At 41.4% G+C, this 24,646-nt stretch overlaps 1 protein-coding gene across 1 annotated transcript; it reads left to right on the top strand.

The window, feature by feature from the left end:
• TMEM244 (transmembrane protein 244) lies at positions 1 to 24,646 on the top strand. The gene is made up of 6 exons (XM_065401429.1): positions 1 to 33; positions 13,069 to 13,154; positions 13,761 to 13,834; positions 20,976 to 21,101; positions 22,887 to 22,931; positions 24,552 to 24,646. Exons 1-6 carry the CDS (start codon positions 1 to 3, stop codon positions 24,644 to 24,646), a joined length of 459 nt encoding a protein of 152 aa, XP_065257501.1.

Genomic DNA, 24,646 nt, shown 5'->3' with positions numbered 1-24,646 from the left:
ATGGCTCTTAAGATCAATCTTCCTGAGACCAAGGTAAAAAGAACTGAGTTTGTATTACATTTTAGGTCATGTTATAGTACTTATGACATTACGCAGTTACAGTAGGCATTTAAAACAAAAACAGTTGCCTTTGTTGTGACAGCATACTTTCCAGTTTTCAGTTTCTGAAAAAGCAAGTGAAAAGTGCACTACCTCCTTTATAGTGCTGATAGTGAATACTACAACATGCATCTGATACAGATGTAAAGAGGGTGCAGTTTGCTAGATATAATTCTTATAAATGCCTAATAAAACCCTAACCTTGAGCTCTCCAAGATATCACCTCAGGTTCTTCCATTCTTTCCTTAAATTGCATAAACATTTAAATAAATAACTCTATGACTCACAATTTATTTGTGGGTTTTACTTTTAAAGAAAATGCATTTTTAATGGATATTTTAAAAAGGGGGGAAATATGTGGAACTTTAAATGTTGGATTTTTGAGACTTTTTAACAATTACATTTAAATTCCAATGGCAAAATACTTCTTTAAAAACTGAAGCAGAATTTAATACTTCTGGACAGAGCTTTAATTGTTGATGTCATTCTTTTAGTGGTAAATTCCTGGCATCTAAGTAAATGCATTTCCCTAGCCTACTTGAGCATAATCAAGGCAAAATAACAGACTACTCCATTCCTGAAGTAGTGGCTAAGGATATGCTGGGGACAAAGGGTGAAATCCTGGCCCCACTGAAGTCAATGAGAGTTTTGTCATGAAGTTCAATAGGGTCAGAATTTAACCGAGGATATGTAAGGGTCAACAAGACATCAGCTCACACCTTTCCTCCGGAGCTGATATTTTCACTTAAGTCCATGTCTCCTCCCCCTGCATAACAGCTTTCATTACAGTACAATCTTGCATCGCAGCTGATAAGATGTAATGCCATCCTAATTCAGCTGCTAATATAAAGTTAAGACCTCCATGAAATGCATATCTAATTAGTTAAGTGCAATGTAAACTACATCTACAAAATTGTCCTAAAGATTGTACTTTTGTTTTTTGGGTTTTTTTTGGTAGCATGGTGGATAGACTGCCAGGGGACGCGGTGAAGTCTCATAATATTACATTTAAGCAAAAGTTGGAGGATTATATAGAATTGACCAGATCATAAGAGATATTTAGCCAACTTTAATTTGGAGAAGTGCCACGGGGTAGGAGTGGGAAGTTATGGTTTCAGTTCCAGACTGTACAAGACAAAGGAATTTTACTTGCTTGTTTCGTTGGCTGGTTGGGAGGGGATGAGATTATTTTTGACTTTATCTGGTGCACAAAATTATAAAAGATTGACAAAAAAAATTCAACCTGTTTCAGACATGATGGGCATGCTTTTTGTCGTACCGCGCTAGGACAAAAGTTTTTGGATTGAAAGCCATGCACCAGAATACATGATTTATTTTGCTTTCCTTCTGAAAAAATGTTAGGTTCATGTTGCCTATGTTGCCTATAATTCTGCCAATCCAGGATTGTTCTCTTTATATTCTCTAGCGCTTTGTAACTCAAACATTCAAAGATTTTAAGGCCAAAAGAGATCATTAGATAATCTAATCCGACCTCCTGTATATCACGGGCCATAGCATTCCATCCACCTGTAGTGAGCCTAATAAATTGTGTTTGACTAAGAGCATAACTTGTTTGGCTAAAGCATATCTTCCAGAAATGCAACCAGTCTTGGTGTGAAGACATCAAGAGATGGAGAATCCACCACTTCCCTTGGTAGTTTTTTCCAATGGTTATCATCCTCATTGTTAAAAATGTGCGCCTTATTTCTAATTTGAATTTGTCTGGCTTCAGTTCAGTTGGCTCTTGTTATGCCTTTCTCCACTAAGTTAAAGAGCCCTTTAGTATGTGCTGTTTTCTCCCCATGCAAAATCAAGTCACCTCTCTATCTTCTTTTTGGAAAACTGAACAGATTAAGCTCCTTAAATTTTCACTGAAAGGCATTTTTTTCCAGCCCTTGAATCATTTCTGTGGTTCTGCTCTGTATCTTTTCTAACAGCCTTTTAAAATTGTGGACACCAGAATGGATGCAGTATTCCAGTATCGGTCTCACCTATGCCATATACAGAGGTAAAAATCACCTCCCCTCTCCTACTCACTGCTCCTGCTTATACATCCAAATATCTCATTAGCCCTTTTTGCCACAGCATCATGCTGGGAGCTCATCTTCAGTTGTCTATCCAGTACTACCCCTACATTCTATTCAGAGTGACTACTTTCCTGGATACCGTCCCCCATTCTGTAGGCATGATTTCCACTATGTAGAAGATCATTCAAAAAGATCTAGCAATAATTACCAAAATAAATTAAGTTTTGGAAGTGGCTGAATTTTATTGGAAAATAGCCTTTTTTCAAAACTAAGAAATTATGTTACAAACTTGACTTTTTTTGGTTTTGGATAAATGTGTTAGCAACATTTGAAAACGTATTTAAAGTTTTTTTTAAGAACAATCCAATGTTCTGCTCGCCAAAAATCCTATTTAGGGGAAATGAAAATATTCAGTAACTGATTTTGATCAAATTCTTTCTGAACAATTTGATCAAAATAAAACGAGTCCCCTTTAATCTCTACAAAATGGAAACAACTTGACATTTCAAAATGTCTCATGAATTTTTATTTTTGACCAGCTCTGTTTCCTCCCATGACACTTAATTGTACTCCAAACAATTCCTGTCCCTCTTCAAATATTAAGTATACTATTATCATTTCCCAATTATACACATTTAATTTTTACTCTTTCTTCAGAAATCAATTCCAGCCCTTAATTAATTTTTACTGCTGTTCTCTAAATTCCCTCCAGTTTGTTAATGTCTTTCTGGTGTTGCCTAAAATTATTTACATTGTTCTACGTGTGGTGTCATCAATGTCACACAGAAAGGGACTCACTTCTCTGGTCTCTGCTGCAACATGTCATCATACTGTCACCTATTTTTGCCATCCTGTTGCAGTGCAAGTTCATAGCCAATTCCTGAATACTATCACTTTTTGGTCTTTTTTTTTTTTTTTTGCATAGCTCCTTTTCCTGGAATTCCCACCCACTGATTATCTGTGGTTGGAATTTTTCTCTATTTCTCAATTTGCATCTTTCCAGTTTGAAACTCAGTTTATTTTCCTGCCCATGGACCTGATCCAGAAAGGTACAGAGGCTTCCTGACTTCCACTGATGTCAATTCAGTTCAGCTGATACTAGGAATTGAGCATGTCTTGCATTTTACAGAATTGCTCAGCAACTTGCAGGATTAGGCCCCATACCAGTAACCTCTCTAGATGCCTTTGTATTGTTATTGTTCTCACTTAGGGTCATATACAAATATAATTAGTTAATGTGCTTTCCCCCCCACTCTGATCATAAAGGCTGTTAAAAAAGACTAACACTCATCTTAGAAATTCAATGGCCCCAGAGACTTATAATATGGCCCCAGATTACTTATAATAACATAAGATGTCTTGATAGGTTATCAACTACCATTTAGATTGGCTGATCAGTTTTCTAGTATGTATTCTAGTATGTATTAAGATGTACTCTTAAGGAACAAACTTTTACAACTTTCCATGAGTCAGATCATGAGGGTGCTGAAACCAAACAAACACTATGATTCATCTAAAGGTAGTAGAAAAGATGTAACAGAAGAGCACTCTTAATAAAATAAAGGGAGAAAGTATCATTTTCTTTGCAAGAGAAGGGGTATTTTCACTGAAGTGAAGGTACAGAGCAGAATGTTGGATGTTACATGCCCAGAATTTATTAACAAAGGAAAGGATTTGTGTCTGTGTCATACATCTCTTTGAAAACGTACTCCTAAATCTTCCTTAGTCTAACTCATCCCATACCTGTAAATAACCACATTAAATTAAATTAATCTACATAAACTACTATCAGAAGTGACATTGTGACCTATTTACCTCTGCAGAAGATATATGGAGAGAGAGATCTATCTATCTATCTATACACACACACACACACACAATCTCATCCAGCATACGGAAAACAAAAGCACTATATGAAATGAATACATATATATAATAAATATATGTATTCATTTCATATAGTGCTCTTGTTCTCCATACGCTGGATGAGCTATGTTCTTTACCTAGAAGTTAAGAGCAAACATTTGTATCAAGTATCAGAGGGGTAGCCGTGTTAGTCTGAATCTGTAAAAAGCAACAGAGGGTCCTGTGGCACCTTTAAGACTAACAGAAGTATTGGGAGCATAAGCTTTCGTGGGTAAGAACCTCACTTCTTCAGATGCAAACATTTGTATCAAGTAATTTTTAAGAAAGAAAATTCTCTAAGCCTCTTTAATTACAGTGTTATGAAAGGAAGACTCTCCTGTTTATCGGTTATTGTTATGAATGTGTGGGAATCTAGCAGGAGTTCAAAAGTTCCAGCAAGACTTAAATGAAAGGACTTGAATTCCCTTTCATCTCCTCACATATAGTAAATAAAAAAAAGGAAACTATTTCCCCCTGCAGTCCTTCATTTCAAACCCTGTACAGCATACCATTTGTTTTTAAGCACTGGAACTGTACCAGACACAGATGAAGACATGGTTAGTTTCTGTGCCAGGGACTATCTAAAAGACAGGAATAGATGAGACTAAAACTCACCAGCAGACCTAGATGATGGAAATAACTTACACCAGTGTGGTAGTGTTTTAAATTGGGATCCTGAATGTGCAACATTCATGGCATAATGCCAATAATGCTTAACATTTGTGGGCCTCATAGAAATGAGTTTTCAGAAACTGAACAACTCAGCTCAGAACACATTAGCCAACTGTTACCAAATATTTAATTCAGAGTTAAAAGTTAAATTTAAAAGAAATTCAAACGTATTAAGTTACTGAAATGTACTTCTAAAGCACCCAAACAACCCTAATTCTTCCCTCTAGAGATACCATGCAATAACCATGAAATTAGAAGTAGTGTATAGTTGTGTTTGCAGTTGCAGATTAGATTAAATTGAATTTTAAAGACAGACTTTTGTTCAGGTTTTTCATTGTGTTGTCATTACAAGACAGAGTTAAGGTTGTGTGTGTGTTTTTAACCGTGCATATAGTGTCAAGCAAGGCTGGTCAAAAATTTCCCCTCAAAACCTGCAAACCAAACAAATGTCAGTTTTTGACAAAACATTGACATTTTCTGTGGGGAAAAAACATTTCTGACCAGCTCAAGTACCAAACTTGTGATTGTGGGTTTAGAAAAACAAACAAACAAACAAACAAACAAACAAACAAACAACAAAACGTTTAGTGCCAGATTTACGAGACTACTCTGGCTGCTTTACGACACTTTGGATCAGAACAAAGCAACCAAAGCAAGTGGCTAGTTTTCCCCATCTCATGACCTCCACAGTTTTCTGTGCATATGCCAACCCCTACCTTCACTCTCGCTCCTGTCTGCAAATTGCCGTTCACCCTACCTCCAAGTTTGATTTGCCTACCCTCTCTGTTGAATATATGTAGTTCTTGCTGAAGAAGAATGTTCTTCTACAAAGAATTCCACAAAGTACTGCCCTCTTTCAAACTTGCTGCCATCTCTATTGCTTTCAATAAGAGTTACGCTAAAGGCTAACAAGCAAAATTGGGCATCATCTCCTATTGTTCCCAGTAGGATTGAAGTCAATCTCCCCTCAGGATAGATGACAGCTCCTGGTAACAAAGATTAACATGATTATGTTGAGGTCCTGATTTTCCATCACCTGGCACCTTGTGCAGTCATTTACCCCTATGCAAAGTGGGTGTAAAATGCTACCAGAATATTAGCAGTTTACAGTCACTTTACACAGGTATAAATGGTTACCAAGGTGAAAAGCAGTGAAGAATTAGGCCCAGAGCATGAACCCTGTTTCTTGCCTACTAATATAAAAATAATTACTGGAATTTATCAAGCTGCAAATGCCTTCAGCTCTGTACAAAGTTGATACTAATAGCAAATACCTAAAAACACTCAGAGCTCTAATCTCCCTTTGGTTTTTGTACGGGTCTTTGACTGCAATGGAAGAAAAACTAGGTTCAGTAAACAAACAAATGTTCATCCACCATTCCAACTACAAGGCAGGTAGGTGAGTGTCAGTCGCCTTCTCCTGTTGGGCTCATTGTCTGCTGCTCCCACTGTGCATGTATCTGTGGGTATGTCTACACTACGAAATTAGATCGAATTAATAGAAGCCGGTTTTATAGAAATCGGTTGTATACAGCCAATTGTGTGCGTCCCCACATAAAATGCTCTAAGTGCTCTAGTCGGCGGACCGCGTCCACAGTACCGAGGCTAGCGTCGACTTCCGGAGCATTGCACTATGGGTAGCTATCCCACAGTTCCCGCAGTCTCCGCCGCCCATTGGAATTCTGGGTTGAGATTCCAATGCCCGAATGATGCAAAACAGTGTCGCGGGGGGTTCTGGGTACATGTCGTCAGGCCCCTCCCCCTCCATCACAGCAACGGCAGACAATAGATTCGTGCCTTTTTACCTGGGTTACCTGTGCAGACAACATACCACGGCAAGCATGGAGCCCGCTCAGCTCAGCTCACCGTCACCATATGTCATCTGGGTGCCGGCAGACGTGGGACTGCATTGCTACACAGCAGCAGCAGCTAACTGCCTTTTGGCGGTAGACGGTGCAGCATGACTGGTAGCCTTCATTGGTGATCTGTGTGCCGGCAGCCGTGGGGCTGGCAGCTGTAGGGCTGCATTGCACCAGCCCTTGCCTTTTGCCTTTTGGCAGTAGATGGTTTATTACGACTGGTAACCATCCTCGTCGGACAGCAGTGGCTGTCAATCATGGGCACCTGGGCAGACATGTTCAGTCCAGCAGTGGCTGGAACTCCATATGTCCCCCAGTCGATGATGATGGTTATCAGTCGTAGTATGCCATTTTCTGCCACGCGCCCTGTTGGCTCATCGCACGTTAGCTGAGTCTTCCCTGAGCAGCAGATTGTGCAATAGGCCTGAAGGCTAACTGCCAAGCGCCCAGTATTTGCTGCCAAGCACCCAGAAAATGCCGAGGGCTATCAGTCATGCTGCACCGTCGTCTTAAGATGTAAAAAATAGATTTGTTCTGTATTCATTTCCTTCCCCCCTCCCTCCGTCAAATCAACGGCCTGCTAAACCCAGGCTTTTGAGTTAAATCTCTGGGGGGGGGGGGCATTCTGTGTGACAGTTGTTTGTGTTTCTCCCTGATGCAAAGCCACCTTTCTTGATTTTAATTCCCTGTACCTGTACGCCATGTTGTCACTCGCCCCTCCCTCCCTCCCTCCCTTCTTCCTCTGGTCCGTCAGATACTAGTTTCGTGCCTTTTTTCAGACCAGACGCCATAGCTAGCACTGGGATCATGGAGCTCGCTCAGATCACCGCGGCAATTATGAGCACTATGAACACCACGCGCATTGTCCTGGAGTATATGCAGAGCCAGGACATGCCAAAGCAAAACCAGGACCAGGCGAGGAGGAGGCGATTGCAGCGCGGCGACGAGAGTGATGAGGAAATGGACATGGACATAGACCTCTCACAAGGCACAGGCCCCAGCAATGTGGAAATCATGGTGTTACTGGGGCAGGTTCATGCCGTGGAACGCCGATTCTGGGCCCGGGAAACAAGCACAGACTGGTGGGACCGCATCGTGCTGCAGGTGTGGGACGATTCCCAGTGGCTGCGAAACTTTCGCATGCGTAAGGGCACTTTCATGGAACTTTGTGACTTGCTTTCCCCTGCCCTGAAGCGCCAGAATACCAGGATGAGAGCAGCCCTCACAGTTGAGAAGCGAGTGGCGATAGCCCTGTGGAAGCTTGCAACGCCAGACAGCTACCGGTCAGTCGGGAATCAATTTGGAGTGGGCAAATCTACTGTGGGGGCTGCTGTGATCCAAGTTGCCAGGGCAATGAGAGACCTGGTGATATCAAGGGTAGTGACTCTGGGAAACGTGCAGGCCATAGTGGATGGCTTTGCTGCAATGGGATTCCCAAACTGTGGTGGGGCGATAGACGGAACCCATATCCCTATCTTGGCACCGGAGCACCAAGCCACCGAGTACATAAACCGCAAGGGGTACTTCTCAATGTTGCTGCAAGCCTTGGTGGATCACAAGGGACGTTTCACCGACATCAACGTGGGCTGGCCGGGAAGGGTACATGATGCTCGCGTCTTCAGGCACTCTGTTCTGTTTCGAAAGCTGGAGGAAGGGACTTTCTTCCCGGACCAGAAAATAACCGTTGGGGATGTTGAAATGCCTATCGTGATCCTTGGGGACCCAGCTTACCCCTTAATGCCATGGCTCATGAAGCCGTACACAGGCAGCCTGGACAGGAGTCAGGACCTGTTCAACTACAGGCTGAGCAAGTGCCGAATGGTGGTGGAATGTGCATTTGGGCGTTTAAAAGCGCGCTGGCGCAGCTTACTGACTCGCTCAGACCTTAGCGAAAAGAATATCCCCATTGTTATTGCTGCTTGCTGTGCGCTCCACAATATCTGTGAGAGTAAGGGGGAGACATTTATGGCGGGGTGGGAGGTTGAGGCAAATCGCCTGGCCGCTGATTACGCGCAGCCAGACACCAGGGCGGATAGAGGAGCACAGCACGGCGTGGTGCGCATCAGAGAAGCTTTGAAAACGAGTTTTGTGACTGGCCAGGCTACGGTGTGAAACTTCTGTTTGTTTCTCCTTGATTAACCCTCCGCCCCTCCCCCCACACCCGGTTATCTCTACTTCCCTGTAAACCAACCACCCCACCCTCCCCTACTACCCTCCCCCCTTCGAGCACCACTTGCAGAGGCAATAAAGTCATTGTTACTTCACATTCATGCATTCTTTATTAATTCATCACACAACTAGGGGGATAATTGCAAAGGTAGCTCGGGATGGGTGGGGGAGGAGGGAAGGAAAAGGACACACTGCAGTTTAAAACTTTAAAACTTTAACACTTATTGCTCGGGAAATCTGGGGTGGAGTGATTGGGTGGCCGGAGGCCCCCCCACCGTGTTTTTGGGCGTCTGGGTGAGGAGGCAATGGGACTTGGGGAGGAGGGCTGTTGGTTACACAGGGGCTGTAGCGGCGGTCTGTGCTCCTGCTGCCTTTCCTGCAGCTCAACCATACGCTGGGAGCATATCAGTTTGATGCTCCAGCAGCCGGAGCATCGACTCTTGCCTTCTGTGTGCAAGCTGACGCCACCTCTCATCTTCAGCCCGCGATTCAGCACGCCACCTCTGCTCTTCAGCCCGCGATTCAGCCCGCCACCTCTCCTCTCGCTCATATTGGGCTTTTCTATAATCAGTCATTGACTGCCTCCACGCATTCTGCTGTGCTCTGTCAGCGTGGGAGGCAGTCTGTAGTTCTGTAAACATTTCATCACGCGTCCTTCGCTTCCGCTTTCAAATATTCACTAGCCTCTGTGAAGGAGAAAGATTTGCAGCTGGTGGAGGAGAAGGGAGAGGTGGTTAAAAAAGATACATTTTAGAGAACAATGGGTACACTCTTTCACGTTAAATTTTGCTGTTCACATCACACAGCACATGTGCTTTTGTTACAAGGTCGCATTTTTCCTCTTATATTGAGGGCCTGCCGGTTTGGTGTGAGAGATCACTCACGCAGTGCCAGGCCACAGATTTCAGCTTGCAGGCAGCCATGGTAAGACACAGTCTTTTGGCTTTTTTAACCTTCTTAACATGTGGGGATGGTTTCAAACAGTACTGCTCTCATTAACCATACCAAGCACCCGTTGGGTTGGCCATTTAAAATGGGTTTGCAATGTAAAAGGAGGGGCTGCGGTTTCAGGGTTAACGTGCAGCACAAACCCAACTAATTCCCCTCCCCCACACACCCAATTCTCTGGGATGATCACTTCACCCCTCCCCCCCACCGCGTGGGGGGCAGCGGGGAATATTTCTGTTCAGCAGAGCAGGAAGGGGCACCTCTGAATGTCCCCTTAATAAAATTGCCCCATTTCAACCAGGTGACCGTGAATGATATCACTCTCCTGAGGATAACAAAGAGCGATAAGGAATGGATGTTGTCTGCATGCCAGCAAACACCGGGACCATACGCTGCCATGCTTTGTTATGCAATGATTCCAGACTACGTGCTACTGGCCTGGCGTGGTAAAGTGTCCTACCATGGCGGACGGGATAAGGTAGCCCTCCCCAGAAACCTTTTGCAAAGGCTTTGGGAGTACATGAAGGAGAGCTTTCTGGAGATGTCCCTGGAGGAGTTCCGCTGCATCCCCATACACGTTAACAGACTTTTCCAGTAGCTGTACTGGCCGCGATTGCCAGGGCAAATTAATCATTAATCATTAAACACGCTTGCTTTTAAACCATGTGTAATATTTACAAAGGTACACTCACCAGAGGTCCCCTGTGTGCCCACAGGGTCTTGGGTGAGTTCGGGGGTTACTGGTTCCAGGTCCAGGGTGATAAACATATCCTGGCTGTTGGGGAAACCGGTTTCTCCGCTTCCTTGCTGCTGTGAGCTATTTACATTATCTTCATCCTCATCTTCCTCGTACCCCGAACCCGCTTCCCTGTGTGTTTCTCCAGTGAGGGACTCATAGCACATGGTTGGGGTAGTGGTGGCTGCACCCCCTAGAATGGCATGCAGCTCCGCGTAGAAGCGGCATGTTTGCGGCTCAGCCCCGGACCTTCCGTTTGCTTCTCTGGCTTTGTGGTAGGCTTGCCTTAGCTCCTTAATTTTCACGCGGCACTGCTGTGCGTCCCTGTTATGGCCTCTGTCCTTCATGGCCTTGGAGACCTTTTCTAATATTTTGCCATTTCGTTTACTGCTTCGGAGTTCGGCCAGCACTGATTCATCTCCCCATATGGCGAGCAGATCCCGTACCTCCCGTTCTGTCCATGCTGGAGCTCTTTTGCGATCCTGGGACTCCATCACGGTTACCTGTGCTGATGAGCTCTGCGTGGTCACCTGTGCTCTCCACGCTCAGCAAACAGGAAATGAAATTCAAACATTCGCGGGGCTTTTCCTGTCTACCTGGCCAGTGCATCTGAGTTGAGAGTGCTGTCCAGAGCGGTCACAATGAAGCACTGTGGGATAGCTCCCGGAGGCCAATAACGTCGAATTCCGTCCACACTAACCCAATTCCGACCCCCTAAGGCCGATTTTATCGCTAATCCCCTCGTCGGAGGTGGTGTAAAGAAACCGGTTTAAAGGGCCCTTTAAGTCGAAAGAAAGGGCTTCGTCGTGTGAACGTGTCCAGGCTTAATTCGATTTAACGCGGCTAAAGTCGACCTAAACTCGTAGTGTAGACCAGGCCTGTCTCAGTCATTGCACAATGCAGGAGCTGTCAAAGCAAGAGCTAGAAAGAGGCAGCCACCTGACCATGTGGCAGAATTAAACATGCGCACCTATATTTATTCTCCAGAGATAGGGTGGGAGACGAAGAACATGAGGAAAAGAGAAGGGTTAGACTCTGTAGGAAGAAAAAGGTGCCCCTGTGTGAAGAAAGAAAGACAGGGAACTGCAGAGAGTGCAGAGGCCAAGAGAGAAAGTGCTGGGAAGGAGTGGAGGAGAGGCAATAGGACACAGGAGATGAAAATGGAGGAATTAGGGGAAAGAATAAAAGTAAAATGGGAGGGAACATGGGGATAAATCTGAAAGGGGTAACAGTGAGAGGAAAGAAGAAGCTGTTTTTTAAAGAAAAGGAAAGGGAGGGACATAAACACTGACCAGCATAAGAAAACATTAGACAATATGGAAGTTGAGGGAGAGAACATATATTTCCTGACTCTATTGCTCCAGGATGATCTCGCCCACCACACTGTGCTGTAAACATCTGGTGCTACTTTTTTGCTTGCTGGTTTTAAGTGTGCATTTGAAACTAATGCACACACCAGCTTTTTATGCATGCAAATCCCTGACTTTGCGATGGGTGTTCAAGGTGTGTTTTTTTTAAATATAGGGGTGAATGGATACCTCAGAGCACATCATACACAACAGTGAGAATGACAGAAACCAAAGTGGACTCCAGTGGCCAGCATCTGTTATTACTATCAAAATATATTAGCCTATAAAATACAATATACCTGCAGCAATTAATTCAGGGAAGTCTTATGACCTGTGTTATGCAGGAGGTCAGACTAAATGATCGCAATGGTCCCTTCTGGCCTTCTAATCTATGAACTATTATACCTTACTTGTCTCTAGCACCTTTCACCAGAGGATCTTAAGACACTTTAAACACGTTAACAAATTAAGCCCCAGAACTTCGCTGTGATGTAGTGTTACCTCAGTTTTACAGATGAGGATAAAGAGGAACACAGGCATTAGATGATGTACCCAAGGTGTCTCTTGAAGTCTGTAGCAAAGCATGGAATGGAATCCAGCCTTCTTTTTTTCCCCCAGACCTTTGCTTTGACCATTAGATAATGGTTGCTTTCGAAAACTTGGATTTTTTTTTACAAATAATCTCAATAAAGTTTTAAATTGTTTTATGTTTTAAGAGAGATGTCCTTTAAGAGTCTATGTCCTTGTCAATGAAACTATATAGTAGCATCACATGGATCTCTGGACAAAGACAGGATAAAAGCATCACTACTGTATGGTTTTCTATATGTATATATGCATACACCTCATGATGGCAATTATAGGGAGGGCATTTCCTGGCGGTTAATAACTAGACTTGATTAAATCTCTGGATCTTCTTCTTAGGCTCTCAACTCCTCCTGCTGATCATTAACTGCCAGGAAATGTGTTTTCCATTGGCCATTTTGATTACATAGGCCTCTAGCAATTAATCTCTGGATACATAATAAGAAAGGAATGTTCATTACACTGTATATTTCTTTTCAAAAATATGAAAAAATTGATAAATTTTAGGGGTTGGGTTATTTGAAAACACATTATAACAACATTGTGTGATTTACTTCAGGACTTTATATAAGATGAGGTAAAAAATCATACCCAAATACTTCTTTCCCCTTAAACATTAAAAAAATATTTCCTAAATAGAATTCTAGCATCGCTTGCCTGGCACCCCACCTAACAAATGCAGATAAGGAAGTAGGTTTAATTTCATCTTTTCTTTACAGATTGTGCTGCTGAACCTGTTGATATGTGTAGTAGTTTTCTACACTGTGTACTATGTGGTCCTAAGCATTTGTTTCACAGCATTCAGGTAAGAATTTCTAGCATTCATAATTAATGTGATTGAACATAAATGGGGCATTTATGATTTACAACCTGGTGGAGCAGAGGAGGGGGAGAAGTCTAGAATATGACCTCAGTTATATTGTAGGCACAGTTTTCAGCATCAGACACGCTAGAGTGCCTGAACTTCCATTTAGATGAACAAATTAGCACTTGGACAGACAAAAATATTTTTAGTTGCCAGTTTGGCTCACACTTTATTTTTGATCAAACCAGTTGACATACATATACTAATCGAAAACCTGAACATCAGGGAAAGATAACATTTTTTTCAAAAAAGATTTTTGTGGCTGACAGAAAGACTAGCTGTATTGCTTTAGAAAGTCATTAAGAGCACTTGGGATGTCAAATTGATATTAAATAAGAGTATAGACACAGTGTGTGAAGGCAAGCCCACGTCACACACTGGCAGCAAACCACGGACACTTGTGAACTCCTCTATTCCAGATTACTCGATTTGGAATCTTGTTTAAAAGAGCTCATAGAGTAAACTACATTATATAATGTAACTAACACATTAATTGTGATAGCATATGCAAATGATTAACTTTTTTTTTTTTTTAAATCTCCACAGGTTGGAAATGTTGGACGGTTTGGCACCTTTTGATTTTAAGACAAATCCCTCATGGATTAACCCAAATTATTTAGGTACCTTGATTTTGTTTCTTAGTTTTTGCAGAACTAAGAAAATAGACACTTTGTAGACATAAACCCAAATTCTCCCCCACCCCCATGCATATGTACAAAGTATTTTTAAAACATTCTAATAATGCCTCTCCACTAAGCTTCAATATTTTTAATGATGTTTTAATTGTATTGAATTTTAAGTGTTTGCTCATTTTCCCCATAACTCTTCCACAGGGTCACTTTATAAATTAACATATTTCTTGTCCTCTCAGTAACCCATAGCCTTTCCCATGCTCTCTCTTCCAAATTTGCATCTCTCAATTGAAACCAATTGTTCTACCATGAAGAAGACATTTCATTTTCATTATAAAACTATTAATTATTCTGTGTAAGGTTACTGAATCTAATCTCTACTATAGTAAAGCTTCCTATTATCCATATTCGAACCAGCTTCCAATAGGGCCTCATAAATAATAAGCCAAATTCTTAAGTCACATAAACCTCTTATTGACATCCATGGCAATTTTGCCAGTGCAAAGAGTCAATACAAAGTAAGATAAGACTTCAGGATTTGGCCCAATGGCAGTTCAGTGTACTAATGGAGAATAAAGTATAGTTTGAGCGAATACAAATCACTATACATATTTGTCCAAGATCTCAAAAAATGTGACCCTTTCCAAAGCTATTACTGTCTCTCTGTAGGGGAAAAAAGAAGCATTTACATAAATTAAGCTTCATCAGGTTTGGAATTTGTTGCAAAGAAAAACCATGTCAGCTGGAATTAGAGCTGTTCAAATGTAAATTGTTTAGATCATAATCTTAAACACTTACAGGAATAGAAAGTGCAGGGATGCTTGTTCAGTGCCATTATTGATTTGATTTTAGATGTAAAAAAAAGAACATTTCAATTAGATTAGCAGAAAAATGGGTTACTAGAAAAAATATAGATCCTACACAGTTTGAACTAGTGTGCATTTGCACAATGCCAATGTAAATACTGAATCTCAACATGATTGATAGGATTTGTATTTAAATTATAACATTATAGTTTGTTACATGCCTTCACGTGCAGGGTGTTAAACAAGATATATTGAAAACATATTAACCCATTTGTGCAATATAGTCTACCAGCCTGGACCCATTTTGGGCACATTGGGGTAAACCATGAGCTAGAAAAATTTCATTGCTACCACGGTAGGCACATATGTGGTGGTCATCACAAGGGTGGATGTAGATGCCAGAAGTAGTGCGGTTTTTCTATATCACGTAACGTCTAAAGTAAATGTTATCAGCCATCCAATCTGAAAAAAATCAATACAATCACAAAAGGGGCCATAACTCAAATAAACTGTTCAATTTTGACCAAAATTAGCAGTAGGCTTCTAAATACAATTGATAATGTAATGATGTACTCAAAATAGTACTATTTTGGAAAGCTTGGGAAATATTAAACCCCAGGCAATATATTTTATGCATTTTCCCATACTTTTTGTCTTCGGTTAAAGCAAAAGTCTGTAGTCACGACAGTATGGGCTTGTTTATACCATGTACTACATCAAAATATTTGTCATTATTTGTAGAATGGAATGATTTGAGAAAAGTTTTTCTATCTGCTATTTTTATGAAGTTATGCAAATAATAATACCCTTACCCCAATTATAAAAACATATTTTTGATATCTGCTCAGCCAGAGACATAAGCAGAAAGCACACCTGGTATAATTGTAATGATCACTGAATACAATGACAATTCACATAAGGGCTGTAGAATGTCTTGTGTGATTATATCGTGTGAATAACAAAAGTATAACCAGGTACTCTTATGTAACCCCTATGGGTAACTATGAGCTGCTGAATGTGTAATGCAACACTGCTTCAAGCTATATTTACCCACAGAATAGTCACAGTACTTTGCAGATTGTTGAAACATTTCTACTCCCCCTCAGACTCTGCATCTGATGTGTTCAGTACTCTGTTGCCACACTTGTCACTGTCAGAGTTGCATACATTGGACCACACCAAACCCTCCTTGTGGCATTTGCATCTCCCTGTTGCACAGGTACTCTCACAGCCATGCTGCACAAAGGTGAGGATGGCTTCTAGAGCAGGTGGCAGTACCATTATTTTAGGAACAAGATGCCCAATGCTATCTATCATTTATCTGTTGCTGACAGGGGACACTTGAAGATACTGAACTGTTTGCATGACTACATATATGACTGATAATTTGCACATTTCAGGTGGTGCCTGAAGGAGTCCATTGCTGATAGTAGTTTCTCACTTGTTTTGTTCTTCTTAGCAAACAATTTATAGCACACGTTATCCGAAGATGCTTGCTTCTTACCACAGTACAATCAAGAGACCAGTGAGATATAGGCTGCGTCTGTCTCTTCCTCTATCTGAGATGCACTGCTCCCAAGATGTTTCAGACCCTCCTTGAGCTCTATACTCAGCTGCTGTCTTCAGCCATCTCTTTTTCCCCCCTGACACTGAAAGCTGAAGTAGAGTCACATTCACTGACAGCATGAATATTTGGCAGAATAAGACTGCCAAAGTCTCTTCCCAGCTCCATAGTCATTCTATGCATGAAAATGAATCTCTTCTTTTGGCCAACACCAGTTTTGAAATAGAATTAATCTATCCCAAAAATAGATGGGTATGTAGATGCAACATCAGTGTCCAAGCTCCGCATTAGCACCCTGTTTAATCCAAGTATTTGCTTTGCATGAGCAACATACAAAAATAGCATGAATATGCTTCCTTGTCTTCTGCCTCGAGTTTTGGTATTGCAGAGTGGGTGCCAGGTGCTACTTTTACTGCTTATGCAATGGTGTGAAACCCACCAGCAAAATACACTTCATGACCAGGTGGAAATCTCTGGTCACGCTTCACAATCCAATTCCCTGGAGGAGAAAGTTTGCAATGTTTGATTTGTTCTGTGGATTTGATATCATCTTCAAGTTTTGCTTTGGTAGTGGTGTTAACACAGTGGGGTTCTGAACTTCTTGCATTTGGACATTCCCTCTGCAGGCTCTCACCAGATTTGATTGATTCTTCATTTGCATAAAATTGTCACCAACAACAGCAGTGTATTGACATTTTAGTCCAAGGATAATATTCAACACCTGATCAGACAGCTCCCCAAAAGTTTTTCACTTGGCAGTATCAGTGCACACCATCTGCAGCAGCATCATACCATCTATAATAGCTAATGTTGGCTCATCAGATACGGATAGCTCAAACACTGATTGATTTTTCTCCAGCCAAGCCAGCGTGTTGCTCTTTTGGGTCTTTCATAGCGATCTGTTCAAGCTAAAGATGGAAATGGGACAGGTGCCAGCTCATACTTCATCAAACCCTGGATATCAGCATCTCTGGACTGGGCAATAACTGTCAGCTTGCTGAATATCTGACAACCAATTTCTTGTGCTTCTTTTGTTCAATTGTTTTATTGAGATTACCAAATGATTTGAGATTATGCCTTTTTATGGGATCAAAGAGGTCTATCTCATCCCTTTGCAGCCTACTGGTTACAAACTGCTTCACTTCTTGTGTGCCAGTCTCTCTTATCATGCACAAACTTTCTGCAATTTCAGGTGGGATGCACAGCAGACATTGCACTTGCAATACTCACAAGTGGCTATCTGTTGTCTGGCCTTGTTTCAGGTTCAGTGCTAAAAGAATTTGTCATTCTTTCAGTCACATTTTTTATATCTCGGACAGCAGAGTCATCTGTAGTCAAGCACTTTGTGGTAGCTTCTTTGTGGAGATCTGTTGCTGAAGGCTGCATTCCACGCATCTGTTGTTTCATAGCTGTTATAGCTGCCGTAAAATGCACAGTCAGGTAATACTTGGTCAGAGCCTTCTCCTTTGTGCAAAGATGCTGATGCTTCCCACAGTCCTTGTTGAGACCTTGCTTGATAGCCATGTTGTGCCGTACACCACTGAAAGGTCTGGCAGTCCAGTATACTGCTCCCCATCTATCAAGTAGGGCATGAGATATATCTGGCTTCTCCTCCTCCAGAAGTCTGACTCTACTACATTTACACAACCCCATCTATCATAAACCACATGACCACACTGGAACATGGTACAAACAAGCTCATACTGTCAGGAGACTACAGACAAAAAGGCAAAAAAGTATGGGAAAATACATACAAGATATAATCTGGGGTGAAATATTTCCCCAAATTTCCAAAACTGTACTGTTTTGAGAACATGGTTGCATTATCAATTGTATTTAAAAGCTTTCTGCCAATTTGGGTAAAAAAAAAATAGACTATTTTTCCTCTGAGCTATTTTTTCAGCTTCTGATAATGTTTAAACATTACGCGATATAGAAAAACGGCACCATTGACCACTATATATGTGCCTAACGTGGTAGCAATGCAATTTGTCTAGCTGGTGGGTACCTTAACTCACTAATAAGATCCCTTTTTAAATCTGACTGGGAGATTAATGGGTTAGTGCACTAGTCTCTTTTCTATTTGGAATAGGATGACCAGACAGCAAGTGTGAAAAATCGGGACGGGAGGTGGGGGGATAATAGGACCCTATATAAGACAAAGCCCCAAATATCGGGACTGTCCATATAAAATTGGGACATCTGGTCACCCTAGTTTGGAAAGCATTTATCTGTTAGCAGAACAGTGTGAAACAAAAACTATAACAATAGCTGCTGAAGGTCTGTTAACACAGAGATAGAGAAGATTCAAGTGTAGGACTGAGGTCACAAATGAATGCGATCTTGCTCATCTTATGGCAGGCCTCACTTGTGCACATTACAAAACCGAATTGTGACCAAAGAAAAGAGAAGCCCGAAGCTGAAAATGGATGTTAGACGTCAAGATTGAGGTGTTGGGAAGCTTATACAGCACCTCCCTGCACTACACCTGGCTCAAATTAGTTACCCATTTTCATGAGCACTAAAATGACTAGTAAAATTTAAAGGGACACAATCAACTTGAAGTCTAGTCAATTAAAGAAAAAAGATCTAAAAATAGCTTCAGGTACTCCATTCACACAAGTATTTCTGTCATTTTTTGGGTATGTGGTTTTACAATCACCTTTTCCTGATTTTTAATTTTTTTCTCTCTCCCACATTGCTGTGTGAAAGATCTGCAAAAACAACAGTGGAAATTAAAAAAAATTATTATATAAGGGAAAGAATGAAACTGACAATATACAAATACACAAATTAAACTGAAGAAACAAAAATATTTTTCTCTACTCTCTTTTTGTCGTAGTAACCTTAACTGTTACTTGCAGTAATGGTAAGATAAACATTTGAAGTATGATTTTTTTTAAGTTGACCATGTCCCTTTAAAAAGAAAAAGAATGTATTATATTTTGAAAGAACCCTACCATCTACAAAGTAGCTGTTATGGCCCATTCTGTGGGGCCCTGTCTTGCAAACATTTATGCATATGAGTAGTCCCATTGACTTCAGTGGCACTAGTCACATACTTAATATTAAGCACACGCATAAGGATATGCAGGATCAGGGCCTTAAATTACTTTCAGATTAAATACTGGCTCTTTAAAAACACGTTTCATTTTCCTAACTGATTTTGCTGTGGAACAGTTACATTTATAAAATCCATATCAGTGACTTCTTAAAAGACAGCTTTATTTTTATTTTATGGACAGTTAGGATACTAAGGGATATGTCTGTCCATTCAGTTCCTACTTAGTGAGGTCTTCCTGTTGATCTAGCACATAACTGTGCTCATCTGCAGCAGACACTATCATATACAAAGTTGTGGTTTAAAAAACAAACAAACCCAACATTACTAGTTTTCAATATAGACAATAGTTCTGTGCCATTTTAGCATGAAAACAAAGGCACATTCAAGTTATAAAACCAAATTATAAATTGAAACCAGTGGACTGTACTTCATTTTTTGTTGTTGGGTAACTGAGAAATAGCCAGAATGTTTCCTGCCTGCCCCCGCTTGCCCCCTCCCCCCCAAAGAAACTTTGTAACAGAGATTTTTGATTAGTAATGAAATATAGAGCCATTCCCTTCTAGGTCACTGCTTCATATTTAGACTGGGAACCTATGGTCCTGTAGCGAAGAAACGACTCACCGGCACAGCGCCTCCTGCTGGTTGTCTGGGAATTAGCTCTTTCCAGCCTCAGAGCGCCCTCTGCTGGCCAGGTGTCTCGCGTGCCGCTGGCCCCGTATCCCTCCAGGACCCCGGTGCCCTTTACCTTGGGGTTCTGCCCCAGCAGTATCCCCACTCTCTGGATCTCCCCTCCCTGGGGAACCCCCAACCCTCTAAACCCACCTTGCCTCAGTGGCTACTGCCAGTCATCATCTAGCCCTTGCTCACTGGGGCAGACTGCAGTTTGTAATGGCCACTCATCATTGGCAAGGAGGTTGGACTAGCTGCCTCCGCCTAATCCCAGGCTACATCCCTGCAGGCTCCAGTACCTGTTTAGGCCTTGACTAAGGCCACAGCCTGGGGAGTTGCCAGGCTGGAGCTTCCAAGCTCCTCTTGCCCTTTTCCAGCACTGCTCTGTCCAGTACCCTGCCCCCAGGCAGCTAGGCCCATCTCCCTCCAAGGCCAGAGCGAGACTCCCTTGCCTTCTGGCCCTGCAGCTCTTTTATAGGGCCCAATCTGGCCCTGATTGGCTGCCTCCCAGCCTTTTCCTAGCTACAGCCCTCTCCAGGGCTGCTTTTAACCCCTGTTCTGCGGGAGTGGGGCAGTCGCCCCACTACAGGTCCCCTCCACTGCACTGCACGGGGAGGAACGTAAAAACCTAACATATAGGATAACCTGACACTATTCCTGTCCCTCCTCATTATAGCGGCTATTGTTTCCACTAAGGAGCCACTGGGTGATTGTGCCATTGGTTTTTAAGAACTACCATTGGCTTCAGTGGGGATCTTGCATTACAAACTGATGGCACAATATGGCCCATGTTGTTCCACACAGGGGAGTGGGGATACAGCTTAGCCATTAAGGGGAAGAACTTGTTGATCAGCTGCATATTTTTCACACCCCTGACTGAGGTAGTTAAACTGACCTAATTTTTTAGTGTAGACCAGGCCACAGGTTAACTTCAGAAATCAGAACTGCCTATTGCCATTAGTTGCAAGGATGGGAACCACCCTTCCAAAACTCTGCTTTGAGTAAATTCCCTGTTTTCCTTTATAGTTCTCCTGGTTTCACTGGAGATAACCTACTTTATTTGTGGACTGCTGTTTGTCCTGATTGTGGAAGAATGGGTATGGGATTATGCTATAACAGTTACTGCTATTCATATTATCATAACTGCAGCTGGTAAGTGAGCATGTTATTAAATATATGTGCAGTACAGTAAATTGAATAGAGCTAGTCAAATACTATCGATCTAATTTTTTTATTGGACTAATTTTGCCTTTTTTCTTCAAGTTTCTCCCTCAAATTTTCATCTTTCTTGCATTCAAGCGCCACATGTAGATGAGTTACTGCCATTTAAAAATCTTATTACATTTTTGTTGCAACAACTTCCAAATGTTAAATTATCTTGCAGTGTATTTAGAGGTTTTATTGGCAACAGGGCAGCCAAGGAAAGAAGCCTGCCTGTCTGCAGTTTCAGCTTGGAGGGTGTGCACTGCTATAAAACCAAAGAAGTAATAGTGCCCTCAATGCCCTGTCCCTTTAAGGCTCAAACATAAATACCCCTGCCATAGTTCAATGTAATACTGAAGCTTGCCTCAGCCAAGTCCAACACAAAAGGTCTAAGTTGGGGCTCATTTCAGCTAAGTCCCAACAACGAAAACAGAGCCTACGATCTGCTCCAGCATCCTCACTTGTCACTTTCTCTCTTTCCTCTGAGGAAAGAGCTGCATGCTGCAAATGAGATTCATCAGCAGTTCTTGCTGGGAACACCTGCTGATCTACCCATGCTGGTTAGCAGGGATGGGTGATTGGGAGAGATGTTTAACCCCATCCTTGCCAGAGCCAACATGGGGTCTCTTGATCCCATCACAATGCTTTTTTTAGGGGATTCGCCTATCCATCCTATTATATTTATCCTAGAAATTAGAAATAGGAAAGAAGTATTAGATCACCTATCCCTCCCAATGCACAATGGTTCCGGTTATTATTTGTATGCTTTGTCCAGTTTGGTTTTAAATATCCCAGGGGATGGGACTTCACCATTTCCCATGAGAAATTGTTCTAGAGATCAATAGACTTCACTCTTAGGATCAATTTCCTGATACAGACTGAAAACCTTGATCCTGCAATGAGTTCCACTTGTAATACCTCCTTGCAGGATCAGGGTATAATATTTCCTTTACTGGATTTCATCCCATCACTGCAGTTTATATCCCTGTTAATCCTGCTAAATAATTTTCTCCTTCCTTAGAAACAATTATTTTAAAGGAAAATTACAATAACTCTGTACCATATCGGAGTTACCAAGGAGGATGGTTTCCATGGTTATCTTATGTATCTTATTCAGATCTTCTTTAAGAAAATAAAACAAAATAATTAGATTATTATTATTTATTTGTGCTGCAGAAACATAGGTGCTAAAGGAACTGTTACTGCAAAAACTGTTACTGCTGAGTGATTTTAGATGCCTACAGAGTTTTGAGGCTGCTGAGTGGAGATTTTGTGAATCCTGATGGGGCCGGATTCTGGGATTTAAGCACCTAAAGTGGCAGTTAGGCACCTAAATCCTTTTGTGAATTGAGCTGTAGGTGTTGCAACATTTACATCTCATTTGTGAATCTAGCTGATGTTGCTTTGGGGCTCTGTGAGATCAGTATCCACCGATGTGCTAGGTACTGTACAAACATATAACGAAAGAGAGACAGTCTCTGCCTCAGAGTTTACATTTTAAGCCCTCAATCCTGCAAATAATTACACCTGTATTTAACTTTCAATGGGACAGCTCACAGTAGTAAAGTTAATCAAGTGGGCAGGTGTTTGCAGGATCTGAGCTTACATTTCATTAGACTTTACAATGTTAGTAACTGTATCTACATTTATATTTTTATTTTAGAAGACTCAGCTTTTCTTCATGTGAGAAACTACCCTAAAATAATTTATGATGTAATGTTTTTCATTTTACAGTTATGTCTGAATTCCCTCTGATGTTGCACTGGTGGATGGCTTTAGGTACAGGTCAATTATTTAACTTTGAAATAATCACAAACTGTGTAGATTCATAGTATTTGTAGTTATGAGTGGAGTTGGGTGAAATTTTTTGATCAAAACTGTAGATTCAATGACACAGAAACATTTAGTCAAAAAAAAAAAAAAAACCTCCTGTCAAAATTAAACATTTTAATTTTTTCTAATGACTTTTCATTTGGAAAGTTCCTTTAGATTTTTTAAAATGAAAAATGTTTAAAAACACTCAATCTAAATTAAACTTTTTTTTACTTTTTGATTCACTGAAAATGTTGAAACATCCATTATTCATCCAGCTCCAGTTATGAGATTTCCCTCTCTATCAAATGTATGGTATGGTATGTGATGGTGGACACCCCCATCCCAATCAGAAGAAGGCTAATGAAATCCTCTGGGCTCAACCACTACCAAATAGGCCCTTCTGCAGGGCCTGCTCCAGCTAGAGGAAGCAAGCTTAAGAAGCAGCTTGTCACAGGAGGGTATGGTGAGTGGTAACTAGGAGGAAAAAGCTGCCGTGCTTTTGAAATAGCTGACTCTTGCTATAGCTCATAGCAGAGAGGGAAAGAGCTGACAAACCTCCCCCACTTACAAAGACTTACCAGACCAGGACAAGCTGATGACTGTGGGGCAGGGGTTGAAGATAAAACCTGACTGGGAGTCCAGCTGTGTCAGGCTGCCATATATAAATAAACCAGAGCTTTTTTAGGAAACTCAGAGACTGAATGTACCCTTATGTGGGAAACCCCCACAGTGGAGAACTCAGAAAGGCTGGAGTAAATTTCTCAAGTAGCGAAAGGACTTTGGAAGGGAGAAGAGACCCTGAACCTGTCTGTGTGTGACCTCATGCACAGCCTAACAGGTTTAAACAAACAAGAAAGATGGTAACATGTGCTCCAAATAGTTGATACTATTTTTAAAAAGGACTCAGTCAAGTAGTTCAGACCTAACATTTGTCAAGCCTTAAAATTTATATTCTAGGGCCAAATCCTGCTCACCTTATGTACATTAATAAGTCACATTTACAGATCTATTGGACTGTACCAAACAGTATGAAGTCAACAGGACTGCAACTGTAAGGTGAGCCTGATTCGGGTCCTGATTTATCCTGTTTCCATTGAAGTGAATGGCAAACCTCCCACTGATTTCAGTGTAAGATTAGGGATCCCTGCCCTCTACGTGGGAATCCATTACTTTGAGATTTAGAAAAATTGTGGAAGCCAGTTCTTCAGGAGCAGTTAAGTATGCCAAGCTGTGCTGAAACCCTCAGTGACAGCAGTGCACAGACAAAATCCTGGACCTGCAACTTGTTCTGCATAGACACCAGTGACCATACAGAGCCAGTTGAGGGATCAGGCCAAAAAGATAAGAATAAAAGGCCTCATTATTAGAAATGAAAGAGAAAAATCAATGTTGTTTTCAAAATGAAAAAACAAAGTCATTGGCATGAGGAGTTTCACTTTCTTCTTTGTAATACCAGAGAAGTGTGTGAGTAACAAAAACTACTCTCTTTAAATACGGTTGCTTATAAAAATAGGATCAGATTAATTATTCTTGTAAATTTTATATGCCAATATTAATACAGAATATTCTTACATTTCCTTTCAGGATCTGGCTTAATTTTGATGATTTGTGGAGGACAGGTTTTAGCATACTGCTTGTTCAAGGACAACTTCATTTACCCAGTCCTGGATGATTTTTGA

Source organism: Emys orbicularis, chromosome 3 (assembly GCF_028017835.1).
Source record: "Emys orbicularis isolate rEmyOrb1 chromosome 3, rEmyOrb1.hap1, whole genome shotgun sequence".
NCBI classification, from domain to species: domain Eukaryota; kingdom Metazoa; phylum Chordata; order Testudines; family Emydidae; genus Emys; species Emys orbicularis.
Note: the sequence above shows the minus strand (reverse complement) of the source record. Positions and strands in the feature narration are given on the sequence as shown.

Excerpts from the sequence above, each read along its gene's own strand:
- TMEM244 (XM_065401429.1), top strand. The coding sequence starts at position 1 with ATGGCTCTTAAGATCAATCTTCCTGAGACCAAG. Across the intron at positions 34-13,068 it reads TCAATCTTCCTGAGACCAAG|ATTGTGCTGCTGAACCTGTT; the intron begins GTAAAAAGAACT and ends TTTTCTTTACAG. Across the intron at positions 21,102-22,886 it reads TATTATCATAACTGCAGCTG|TTATGTCTGAATTCCCTCTG; the intron begins GTAAGTGAGCAT and ends TTCATTTTACAG.